Source organism: Oncorhynchus mykiss, chromosome 15 (assembly GCF_057628025.1).
Source record: "Oncorhynchus mykiss isolate SJ-2025 chromosome 15, ASM5762802v1, whole genome shotgun sequence".
Taxonomy (NCBI): domain Eukaryota; kingdom Metazoa; phylum Chordata; class Actinopteri; order Salmoniformes; family Salmonidae; genus Oncorhynchus; species Oncorhynchus mykiss.
In genome coordinates this window covers 26,849,295-26,863,053 of record NC_143036.1, presented here as the reverse complement: position 1 = coordinate 26,863,053, position 13,759 = coordinate 26,849,295, and the positions used below count along the sequence as shown (strand labels likewise).

At 42.7% G+C, this 13,759-nt stretch overlaps 1 protein-coding gene across 1 annotated transcript; it reads left to right on the top strand.

Moving 5' to 3' along the window:
* Positions 1-4,893: 4,893 nt before the first annotated feature.
* Positions 4,894-13,463, top strand: LOC110489883 (dermatan sulfate epimerase like). The gene has a single exon (XM_021562841.3). It carries the CDS (start codon positions 6,158-6,160, stop codon positions 9,815-9,817), a length of 3,660 nt encoding a protein of 1,219 aa, XP_021418516.3. The 5' UTR covers positions 4,894-6,157; the 3' UTR covers positions 9,818-13,463.
* The last annotated feature ends 296 nt before the right edge of the window (positions 13,464-13,759 follow it).

Sequence of the window (13,759 nt, the reverse complement as noted above, 5' to 3'; positions counted from 1 at the left end):
ATAACAGTTCCTTGTCGAGGTAGAGAAGCTCAGGTCTAGCTAGAGTCAACAAAGGTACAAATTGCCTGGTGCTAGAGGGTTGAACACAGCAGGGTACGGCAGTGGGGGTATCCAACACTGCCACTCTTAGAAGTCATATCTATGTTGCCTGTTTGGTTTAGCCCTCAGGCTACTGTATACCTGGAGGATCCAGGTGCCATGCTTTGCCTGCAAGGCAAGAAATGTGGTCTGTCTGTTAAGACGATCCTGGCAATGAAGAAAGACTGAAAATGTAGGAGATGACTTTCCATATAAAATTTGACCAGGAGAATACAATGTCATGATTTTCCATCTTAAATCAACTGAAGGCACAGCTAACCTACTTGATGACATTTTGGAAGTTTAGCAGACTCTTAGAGTGCATAGATTTGAATACCTTTCCTCTGTGGGAATCAAACCCACAACCCTGGCTTTGTGAGCACCATGCTATACCAACTGAGCCACACAGGAGGTTAGGTTTGCTTTGTTTGACAGCTTATTCAAGTATGACATTGCCTAAGGTGCAACAAACAAACACCAATAATCAAGGTTTAGTTGGCAGAGAGACTGCAGGCAGCAAAACTGTTAAGCCACACATACTGAAACAAGAAGACAATTCAAGCGAGTATGAATGATAGGCAACACACAGTAAGTTTGAATACACATTCTAGAGGAAATCACATCTGAAATTATATTGGTTTGGATTTTCATTTGGGATTTAGAGGGAATCCTCATATGTCTATTACACAGCAATGGGAAATCAATGAGGCATTTTGCTGTGAACTGTTAATGAACTTACTCTTCAGAGAATTAATACACAGCATGATTTTAATTAGGGTGAATTAATTAATTTATGTAATGCCTTCATACGTCACATTGGCCTAGGGGAGAGGGCCAGCTCAGCCCAGTGATGCAAGCTTTGTGCAGGGAGGAAGTAGTTCATGTTTTCTCATGCCAAAATCTGTTATGATGGACGTTGGACTCAGTCAGTTGTGCATCACTGCTCATTTCTGCTTCAGTCCCATTTCAACAGAAGCCTGTCACTTTCCCAGCGGACAATGCAGTGAGTTGCTTTGGAAGGTTCTTCCCCACTTTGCGGTGGCAACATTAATACTGTCAAAGCAGAGGAGGATGCAAAGAATCCAAATTTGCGAGATGGATGCCGGGCCCATTTGAATAATGTGAGCCTTGGAGAACACAGATTTCCTTACCAGACCGTTTGAAGTGTGTGCGGCAAAGAGACGACTCCTGACAGTGTCAAATTAAACCTCTGTCTCTGAAAGTGGGGAGGGGTAGAAGCAACAGAAACACTGTGAGTTCTAATCTTGCAGTGCACAGAGCCAAATCACATCACAACCGGTTGTTGCAATATCAATCACACAGAAAGGTTTCATTTACACCCCTGGGAGAACATCAGATGTCATACGACAAAATTGGATTTACATCTGGGAACAGTGTTTTCTTCTCCACACAGTACGATTATGTCATGTATGATATAATACAAGCCAATCATCTGCATAAGCAATGTGAGCAAAGGGAGGAGCATTAAGCAACAAAATACAATCAGTCCTAGTAGAAGCACTACACTGTATCATGGGTGCAGACACGGTGGTGACAGGGACCTTTGAAACACAGCCATATTCCCACAGATCTTAATTGGTAGTGTGCCTGTTTCGCTCACACTCTTTCATAATATCTCCATCTATTTTCTGCCACCTTCTCACTTAAAAGCATTCATTCTTTTTCCTTTTAGTTTTTTTCTCAGCACCAAATTACCCTGGGGGACTATGAAATTTGCATCTTGAAATATTCATGGGGGTTTTAGGAGCTGGGTTGTACCATGCACTTCCTCATAGTAGAACAGGTATCAACGCAGCATGTGTGGTAAATGTTTCATGATCACAGCCCGGCGTATTCCCAGCTCAGAACGTCTACCACATTAAAGGCTGCCTGCCTGGCACATCACATCAGTCTCCTTCACTCAAGGTCTGCTAGGTTGATCCCGCTATCAGAATGTGTTTGTTCTCAATCATCCTCCTATTTATCTTCTTTGAATGCCATGTCAAACGCAGCAGTCTCACGTTGTTTAATGGATGAAGAAGTTTGACAGCGAGTCACCAAAAGAACGTATGGAGTGGAGGAAAGAACTAGTTTGAAAGGTGCACTTTTGACTTGGAAAGGGATTTCATGTACTGATATACATATAATTGTATATTTTCTAGGGAACATTTTCCTCTCATACCTTCAGCTGTTACAGAAGACTGCTTTCAAGGTCATTAGAATAACATTATATCACCGTTAGATAATTTTGGTGCAGTGGTTAATCATGTACATTGAGAGAGTTTGACAAACATTTTACTCACAATAGATAACACTTGAATTGGTTTAGGCCTCCATGTAGTTCAATAATGTATTTAGGATATTGTGTGTCCAATGAATGACTGTACAAAACATTAGGATCACCTGCTCTTTCCATGACATCGACTGACCAGGTGAATCCAGTTGAAAGCTATGATCCCTTATTGTTGTCACTTGTTAATTCCACTTCAATCAATGTAGATGATGGGTAGGATACAGCTTAAAAAATGATGTTTAAACCTTGAGACAATTGAGACATGGATTGTGTATGTGTGGAATTCAGAGGATGAATGGGAAAGACAAAAATATTTAAGTGCCTTTGAACAGGGTATGGTAGTAGGTGCCAGGGGGTTGTGTCAAGACATGCAACACTGCTGGGTTTTTCATGCTCAACAGTTCACCATGTGTATCAAGAATGGTCCACCACCCAAAGGACATCCAGCCAACATGACACAACTATGGAAAGCATTGATGTCAACATGGGCCAACACCTCTGTTGAACGTTTTCGACATCTTATAGAATCTTATTGAGGCTGCTCTTATGGCAAAAGAGGGGGTGCAACTCAATATTCAGAAGGTGCTCCTAATGTTTGGTAAACTCAGTGTATTTCCTAATTCAATTTCTGCAGATTACATTGGCAGTCTCTGCTTTAATGGCTTTAGTTTCAATTAGTTATTATAATAATAAACGAAACTCTTACGCTGATAGTAGGCTACTAAACATTGTGGCTGATGGTTTGACAGCCAACAGATCATTTGGAGAGAGTATGTGTTATTAGCTAGAGAAACCACCCTAGAGATGAGTTCTCAGACCGACATGATTGACAGCCAGACCTCATGGTAAGGTAAAGTGTTGCAACGCTCTTAAAAAACTGAAACAGACACATTTTTTCAGTCAGACTCTACCCAGAGGCCATCATGCAGGACGCTGGCATGCTGTGTTACCCCAAGACTCTGGGGGAGGAATTGATATTCTCTGCAGCGACCGAGAGGAGTCTTTCATAGGACCCTGGTTCACTCCTCCCTTTGCTCCCAGCATGCCACGGTTTTAATAAGGGCACCGGCTGTTTGTTCACACCTCTCTGTTCAATATGCATGACCAGACATTTTTTACCCCAACCCCAGCCAAACCCTGAGCTTTCTGATACTTCAAACAACCACTACGAACAGCAGTGAATGGCAAAGGGCCACCTATCGCTTGTCAGTCAAGAAACTGTCTCTCTCTGTGTGTGGATGCCATGTTGCCATGTTTGACACATCTTTGGCAACAAAGAGCTATAGCGTTCAACCTCTTCTGATCTGATGTGTTTGAAACGTCACTAGGCAACACGTGCCAAGCAACAACCTCAAGACCTCCTGTTCAGGGCCGTAGGCACCGACAGCTGTGGATAATAGTGATTAGAGTGTTTTTATCTCGTGGTAATGGGACTCCATCATCACAGTATGCAGAAGACTCTTGCAATTAGGCAGCTCAGTCGATTCAATGTTGCTCCGTCTAAAATACATATCTGACATTTGTAAGTTGTTGCCTTTAATCTCCTTTTAAGAATGTTATTTGTTTCTCCCTCAAGGCGTGTTCTGTAAGGCAAAGCCCACTGGGCACACACTAGTTGAATCAATGTCATTTCCACGTAATTTTCATTGAACCAACATGGAATAGACATTGAATTGACGTTTGTGCCCAGTGGGAAGTGTTTGTAACAAACACAAGGGATTACATTTATCCTTGCATATCAGAAGCAAGAGAAATCTAGATTTCCACTTTCAGTTAGCCATCTTTGAAGATGAATTCTGTTGAGAAAAAAATAATAATAATGAAGGAGGAAGGGGACGCTTAATGGAGATTAAATGAGTCACCGGTATGCTGTTGAGAAACCTGGACCCTGAACAGATGGACAATTAATGGCATTGAAAGGCAAGGAAGGGAAGTGGATGTGGCACAGGAGCCTCCATCTCTCTCTCCCCGGTGGAAGAGGAGAGTTGTGTCCTAGGGGAGATCTAGATGCATGGCTTCTGCAAAGGGGCTGATAAGGGTAACTGTTGGTCCATTTGTACATGTAGTCTGAACGTGCAACTCAGTGAGGTGGTCCCCACAGAATATCTTCCATGTAGACACTATGAGCTTGTAAGGGTCTGGCAATGAGTAAAAAGTCAAAGGCAGCAACTGTGAAATAAAAACACCAAATTTCCAACAGTGAATACATGTCTTATCTTCTCACATGTGTTGTTTACTGTTATGGTCCTTTCAGTAGGCTAATTACTTTTCTGATTTTCTAAAGTACATGGCATCCTGGCACTGATTAAGGTGCCCATGCAGTGGCAGAGTAATTAGGTAATGCTGATTGTTATTAGACTTCAATGACGCTGTAATTAAACATTTACACAGTATTGTCGGTGTGATTGACATTCATTATAGGCAAGATCCATCAACAGGTTTTTGGACATATAGGTTTCCTACTAATTTAATGTAGGCTAAAAGTATTAACTCACAATAGAGTAATTCCAATTTGGGGCAGCGGGTCTGTTGTGCGTTGTTTTTACACAATAATCTGCAACTCATTGAACTTCACATTTCACAGCTGCATTCTCGCGCAGGGAAATCTGAGAGCGCACTTCCAAAATCACGGCTCCCTCTACAGGTAGTAAGGTGTACATTTTCACTGACTGCTAGAAAACAATATCACACTGTAATACTGTAAGTAGGACGGAGACATCAGACGCAGCAAGATACATACATGTTCAACCGCAATTGTTGTGTGATGCAGTATATATGCCGGAGTGGAGAAAGCGAGCGCAGAGCAGCTGATTAGGCTGCAAGGATTTTCCAGCCTGAACGTTTGTCTATTTTTGGCAATGTATTTTTTTTTTTATTGACAATGTTATGTCTCTTTCTTTGAATACTTGGTTGGCAGTGACGACAACTTTCCCTTTTTAACTAGCCTACTTAATCTAACGTTCGTTGGTTTGGGAAAGAAGACAAACTGCGAATAGGGGAAAATACATAATTTTAGAATGGAAAACGACTAAACCTTGGATTGGGACAGTACATCATCGCGACAGCTCGCAATGTTAAATGCGGAAATGCGCTATTTTCTTTGGTTTGTGGATATTTCAGCTCGATCGAGGAGAATAAAAAGCCTTTGGGTGTCTGTGATTGGACCGGACACGGACTGGGGCTGACTGATGTTTTTCCAGGAGGAAATGTTTTTTGGGGAGAGATGAATACGAGTTTGCTGCTGCTCGCAGCAGGAGAGATGCCAGTCACTCCATGCGCCACACTCCAGTGAGGCTGGACAACGTGCCGGCAAAAACGGAAAAGATTCATGGATAATTATATGTTTAATTTTTCTAAAATATTTATGTAAAATTGTTGCTTGATTGTACTCTTATTTTATGGGTTAGAACAGATGTCCACACCTCCACAACTTTATCTGTCTGCTGCGTTTTCAAACCTTGCCAAGTGGAGATGGACATTGTGCGTTTGTGTACGGTATTGGACTGGAGTAGCCTATACAGTAGGCAGAACATTAGTGCTGTCAAGCTCTGGCCTCCTGGCAATTATTCACGCTGACTGGTATTGTAGAATGCATGCTATTTTATTGTGAAATAATATAGTCTGTCGTTTTTAAAAAAATAGAATGTGAGATTGAACTGTCAGAAAACACATCTCATATATATTTGAATATGTCTCCAAAATACATTTCTGAAGTTTTTGAAACATACTTAAATTTGCCATTCAGCTTCAAAAAAGATATGATAATATAAACAACACAACAACAAAATGTCTTGGACCATGGCAAAAAAATGGATAGGGTGCTATATATTTTTACTGGCACTCTTGGCAGTGGGAATGGCCTTTTCGGGTGTATTCAATGCGTCCGAAAAATATATTTTTACGGATGATTTGGTGCCGCTCAAACTCACCCAGGGTAAAGCATCAGAGCATCGGAAACTTCAATCTACCGATTCTCATCCCAACCTGTATTTCAACCAAGTTGATGTACAGCTTATGAGGCAAAGATCGTCCAGCACACACAGCCACATTTTCAAAGTAATCAGAGCAGCGGTCCTGACCATGCTGTCCAATGTGCCCCTTTACATGCCCCCTGCAAAACATGAGGAGTTTACTAGCAAGTGGAATGAGATTTACGGGAACAACCTACCCCCCCTTGCTCTGTATTGCCTGCTGTGCCCAGAGGATTCAGGTGCCCTGCAGTTTCTCATTAAGTTTATGGATAGAATGGCAAATTACCCGGACTGGAAGGTGACCAGTGCTCCCAATGATGAGGTGCCCTTGGCACACTCACTTACTGGGTTTGCCACCGCATATGACTTTATTTACTCGTTCCTGGACGAGCAACGACGGGATGTTTACCTCAAGAGAATTCGCTCTGAGACAGAGGAGCTGTATGAAACATCTAAGTATAGGGGTTGGGGGAAGCAGTATCTCCAAAATCATCAAACCACTAACATATTAGCCATCTTGACTGGGGCTATTGTGGTCAGCGCCCATGATGACCCAGAAACAATGGTTTGGAAACAGGTGTCAGTCAATTATATGGAGAAGACCATGTTTCTCCTAAACCACGTTGTAGACGGGTCACTGGATGAGGGCGTGGCATACGGGAGCTATACAGCCAAGTCGATCACTCAGTATGTTTTCTTAGCGCAACGTCATTTCAACATTGACAACACACAGAACAACTGGCTGCGGGAACACTTCTGGTTCTACTATGCCACTCTTCTGCCCGGCTTTCAGAGGACTGTGGGCATAGCCGACTCCAACTACAACTGGTTCTACGGCCCAGAGAGCCAGCTGGTGTTCCTAGACACATTTGTTATACGAAACGGCACTGGGAACTGGCTAGCCCAGCAGATTAGAAAGCACAGGCCCAAAGACGGTCCCATGGGTCAGTCCTCTGCCCAGCGCTGGACTACCCTACACACTGAGTACATCTGGTACAATGCCCATCTCACTGCACAACCTCCCCATGGCTTTGGTAAAGCCAGGATGCATATTTTCTCCAACTGGGGTGTGGTGACGTACGGAGCCGGGCTGCCCAACGGTCAGGGAAACACATTTGTCTCCTTTAAATCTGGGAAGCTGGGTGGCCGTGCCGTGTATGACATCGTTCATGCAAAGCCCTATTCATGGCTGGACGGCTGGAATAGCTTCAACCCAGGCCACGAGCACCCGGACCAAAACTCCTTCACTTTTGCCCCTAACGGACAGGTATTTGTGTCTGAAGCACTTTACGGACCTAAGTACAGTTATCTGAACAATGTGCTGGTGTTCGGCCCCTCTCCCAGCAGCCAGTGTAACGCTCCATGGGAGGGCCAGCTGGGGGAGTGTGCTAAATGGCTGCGCTGGACAGATGAAGGGGTAGGGGATGCTGCTGGGGAGCTGATCGCTGCCTCCTCCCATAGAGACACTATGTTTGTAAGTGGGGAGGCAGCCCCAGCTTACTCTCCTGCCATGCGGCTGAGGAGTGTCTACAGGGCCCTTGTGCTGCTCAACTCCCAGACCTTGCTAGTACTGGACCATGTTGAGAAGCTGGACGATTCGCCCATCACCTCGCAAAGTGCGTTCTTCCACAACCTCGACATTGACTTCAAATATGTCCCCTATAAATTCATGGACAAGTACAATGGGGCGTTGATGGATGTGTGGGATGCTCATTATAAAATGTTCTGGTTTGACAGTCAGGGTCTCAGCCCAGATACTAGGATACAGGAGGCCGAGCAGGCTGCGGAGTTCAAAAAGAGGTGGACACAGTATGTTAATGTCACTTTCCCCATGAGGGCCACAGTAAGCCGAGTGGCCTATGTGATGCATGGACCTTATGTCAAAGTGTCCAACTGTCGATTTCTGGACAGTAGCAAAAATGGTGTCAGACTATCTCTAGTTATAAACAACACAGAGAAAATAGTTTCAGTTGTTACAAACTATAAAGACATAGGAACAAGATTAAGTTATTTAGGATTTGGGGGTTATGCCAAAGTGGAAGACAGACATCAGATCATTCGATATGGCCTGGGGACTCAACTGGTTCCGAAACAAAACACAGTGGACAATCAGCTGTTTGATTTTGGATTCACAGTCAATGTGATAGCGGGGGTGATACTTTGTGTTGCTATTGTTTTTTTGACCCTGCAGAGAAAGTTCTATGTGTGCTTCAGTAGACTGATGCGCTATGCTCTGTTCTCGGTGCTCATACTGTGGATAGCTGCGTTGTTGTTTGTGTCAAACACCTGCGATCAACTCCTATGTGGGGTCAAATGGAAAGGTGTCAGCACTGACCCAGAGGTCAGCAAACAAATCAGACTTTATGATCAACATCGCTTTGCCCTGCCAACCGTTGTCATAACGACCCTGCCTGGCTCAGGATCTGAAATACTTAAGAACCTTTTTGACAACAGCTCCGACTTTGTTTACATTCGGGTCCCCACGGAGCATGTAGACATTCCAGAGACCGAGTTCGAATTTGACTCGCTGGTTGATGCCTGTGAGTGGTTCAGAACGGACGCCCTGCGCGGACGCTTTAAAATCATCCAGGGCTGGCTGCACTCTCTGGTCCACAACACCAAGCTGCACTTGCAGAACATCCAGCTAGTGGAGAGTAGCAGGGCCAAGCTGCCCCAGAGAGCCCCAGGCCCCGGCAGTGACAGGAGGAAGAGGACCAGGAGGAAGGAGCCTGCCGCCGAGCTGAGGGGCAAGATGAGGGGCAGCCTTGATCGGGATGCTGAGTACGTCAGGGAGATGAGGCGCCACGTCAGTGAGTACCCCAATGCCCGTGTGGTCCTCAACATGAGGAGTGGAAGCTGGGGGCTCAAACTCCCCTTCCTTCAGGAGGTGGTGGGCACGTCCCTGAGGACCATCAATGTAGTCAGAGACCCCCGGGCGTGGATCTATCTCATGCTCTATAACAGTAAACCCAGCTTTTACTCCCTTAAAAACATTCCTCAACACCTGTCGCTGATATTCAAGGAGGACGGTAACAGTAGCAGTACCAGGGACAGGTGCCCAGTCTCAGCCCCTGAGTTCAGAATGATCCGGAGGCTCTTGTCCCATTCGGAGGCCAGCGCCGTCCTCCTGCTGGCTCACCTGTGGCTGGCACACACTGCTGCAGTGCTCCGGGTCAGTGGGAGCCTCCAGGCAGAGGCCTACCTCCAGGTGAGGTTTGAGGACATAGTCACTTTCCCCCAGGAGACAGCTGAAAGGATCCACAGGTTCCTGGGGGTGCCGGTCACACCGGCGGCCCTCAACCAGCTCATGTTCACCACCTCCACAAACTTGTACAACCTGATGTACGAGGGGGACATATCACCAGCCAACATTAACATATGGAGGCAGAACATGCCTCGCAAGGACATCAGACTGATAGAGGACACATGTGGGGTGGTCATGAAAAGACTTGGGTACTCCAGGTTTATCAGCTAGTTAATGTTACTGCTGCAGGTCAGCTGATATCAAGTTGTCTTGTTTGTAACTGTCAATCTTTTACTTTAATCATCTCTAATGTTGTATTTTGCACTGACCGGTAACGGAAGTGATATGATCTCTGAGTCACTGATGGGAAGTAGTAACACGGGACAAAAACAATTATTTAAGCCCAATTATTTAACTGTGTTCTGGGTTTTACTCTGTTACAATATACGTGGGCAGTTCTACTCACACATGATACCTTGTGTTTGCAAGTGAGGGATGTTTTACATTAAAATTAGTTGAAGGGGAACTTTAAAAGTGAAAGTATTTGATTGTGTTTTCTCCCTATTATCCCTGGACAATTACTTTAAACACTCTTTGTTGGAGTGAGATTTCCACCCTTTGATGTCTTACAGTTGTCTCTTAAAAAGTCTCCCAAAAAACAGCAATGTCTAAACAGATTATTTTTGTAAAGCTGTTTGGAGCTTAGAAATACAATATGTTCCTAGTGCTTAATTGTTTTTTAATATATATATATATATATATATATATATATATATATATATATATATATATATATATATATGTGTGTGTATATATACACTACCGTTCAAAAGTTTTGGGTCACTTAGAAATGTCCTTGTTTTTGAAAGAAAAGCACATTTTTGTCCATTAAAAAATTGCTGTTCTTTCAAAAACAAGGAGAGTTCTAAGTGATCCCAAACTTTTGAACGGTAGTGTATACATATATATGTACAGTTGAAGTCGGAAGTTTACATACACCTTAGCCAACTACATTTAAACTCAGTTTTCCACAATTCCTGACATTTAATCATAGTAAAAATCCCCTGTTTTAGGTCAGTTAGGATCACCACTTTATTTTAAGAATTTGAAATATCAGAATAATAGTAGAGAGAATGGTTGATTTCAGCTTTTATTTCTTTCATCACATTCCCAATGGGTCAGAAGTTTACATACACTCAATTAATATTTGTTAGCATTGCCTTTAAATTGTTTAACTTGGGTCAAACATTTTGGGTAGCCTTCCACAAGCTTCCCACAATAAGTTGAGTGAATTTTGTCCATTCCTCCCGACAGAACTGGTGTAACTAAGTCAGGTTTGTAGACCTTGCTTGCACATGCTTTTTCAGTTCTGCCCACAAATTTTCTATAGGATTGAGATCAGGGCTTTGTGATGGTCACGCCAATACCTTGACTTCGTTGTCCTGAAGCCACTTTGCCACAAATTTAGAAGTATGTTTGGGGTCGTTTTCCATTTGGAAGACCCATTTGCGACCAAGCTTTAACTTACTGACTGATGTCTTGAGATGTTGCTTCAATATATCCACATAATTTTGCTTCCTTGTGATGCTATCTATTTTGTGAAGTGCACCAGTCACTCCTGCAGAAAAGCACCCCCACAACATGATGCTGCCTTCCCCGTGCTTCACGGTTCGGATAGTGTTCTTCGGCTTGCAAGCCTCCCCCTTTTTCCTCCAAACATAACGATGGTCATTATGGACAAATTATTTTTGTTTCATCAGACCAGAGGACATACCAGAGGACCAGAGGACATTTCAGACCAGAGGACATTTCTCCAAAAGTACGATCTTTGTTCCCATGTGCAGTTGCAAACCGCAGTCTGGCTTTTTTATGGCGGTTTTGGAGCAGTGGCTTCTTCCTTGCTGAGCAGCCTTTCAGATTATGTCAATATAGGACTCGTTTTGCTGTGGATATAGATACTTTTGTACCTGTTTCCTCCAGCATCTTCACAAGGTCCTTTTCTGTTGTTCTGGGATTGATGTGCATTTTTCGCACCAAAGTACGTTCATCTCTAGGAGACGGAACGCATCTCCTTCCTGAGCGGTATGATGGCTGCGTGGTCACATGGTGTTTATACTTGCATGCTATTGTTTGTACAGATGAACGTGGTACCTTCAGGTGTTTGGAAATTGCTCCCAAGGATGAACCAGACTTGTGGAGGTCTACAATTGTTTTCTAAGGTCTTGGCTGATTTATTTTGATTTTTCCATGATGCCAAGCAAAGAGGCACTGAGTTTTAAGGTTGGCCTTGAAATACATCCACAGGTACACCTCCAATTGACTCAAATTATGTCAATTAGCCTATCAGAAGCTTCTAAAGCCATGACATCCTTTTCTGGAATTTTCCAAGCTGTTTAAAGGCATAGTCAACTTAGTGTATGTATCTTCTGACCCACTGGAATTGTGATGCAGTGAATTATAAGTGAAATAATCTGTAAACAATTTTTGGAAAAATGACTTGTGTCATGCAGAAAGTACCGACTTGCCAAAACTATAGTTGTTAACAAGAAATTTGTGGAGTGGTTGAAAAACGAGTTTTAATGACTCCGACCTAAATGTATGTAAACGTCCGACTTCAACTGTATATATATATATATATATATATATATATATATATATATATATGAATAATGTGTTCCTAGTGCTTATATAAATATGTATATGAATAATGTGGACTGTATTTTCATAAAAATGTATACTGGAAATGTTTTATGTTAGACAAGAATGCCATCAATGACTTTTATTTGAAGTTCATGACATGTTAATGGTTTAGCACTTTGCAGGGATTCCCTCAGATTATCTGTGAAAGACTATACATTTTAAGCCTTTAAAATCAAGTTGAAGTAATTATTCAAATGGTAATCTTAGGTTGTTGGTTTTCTGGCGGAAAAGAAAAGCAATGCCTTATTACAAACACACATACCCCAAAGGTTATAACAAATTAAAATGGAAAATTAATACCATGATCATGACATGATGTTTAACCCTTTCATGGCATCCATTGAGTTAAATCCAAAGAGGGTCAGCTCCATAGAGATCAAACTGGGCTAAACGACAGCCCTGACACAGTTTCAGTCTGAGCTATTCCAAAGCATCCCCCCAGCTACCCATATTAATCTGCAAAACACCATAACTGGGGCTCTGTCCTCTGTTTCTGTTGCTGTGTTATCTTCACTCGGCCCTAGAGGAAATGCAAACAACGCAAGTTTCCATTTCCTGTCGCGCTCAATCAGATATCTAATGATCTTTCAGGACTTTGTCCTTAAACAGTTCACTAGACAGCAGCCTCCACTGGTTATGAATATTAAGTGTCTATTAAAAGGAATTCTAGAAGTTTTAGTTTTCTGGGTTGTTATGTTCTATTCTAAAAGCCACCAGTGTGGACAAAATGTATTGAGTCTTTTTGAGTTTATATTTTATGCTTAATATACATTTAAATAATTGGATATTAAACAACATGGAAAAAGTACACACTCAAAAACTGCCATTGTGTATGTAAAGAAATATACGTATCATATCTTACGGAAATATCAGTCCCTTCTCAGCCAGAAAATGTCCTGGTTTTCCACTATGAACACTGAAACCTGTGATTGCTTGGAAAACCTGTTTGATGTTGTGGTCTTTGACTGTGTGTAACTTGGCGGCCATGCTCTCTCTTTGGTGTTGCAATCCTGTTACCAACTCTGTTTTGTATTTGCTTGTGGGGATGTGTTTCCTTGCTTCTGTGGCCTTGAATTACAAACATACGTCTCTACATCTGGTTTCAATGGGCTCCAGAGCAGGATGCTGAGACAATGTAAAAGAAAATAATACATTCTTAAATACAGTACATTGACAACCAGTGACTAATATGATCCATTGCATCATTGATTCACTTTGTGGTTCTCTTTTGTAGTTCCAAAAACGGAGGCTGCTTCATCCCTATATATGGTAATCAAGGTCTAATATAGCTCTTTCTAGGAAATTGGTGACAGAAACCTAACTGCCTATATGTGTGCCATGCATGACATGGAACAGCCATCAAAATCCTGTAAAGAAATGCTCTTGTCACCTCTTTGCCTTAACGAGCCCTGAGCCACATAAAACATGTCTTAACTAGAGCTGTGTTGTTAGCCCGCTAGCATTCCTTATTCT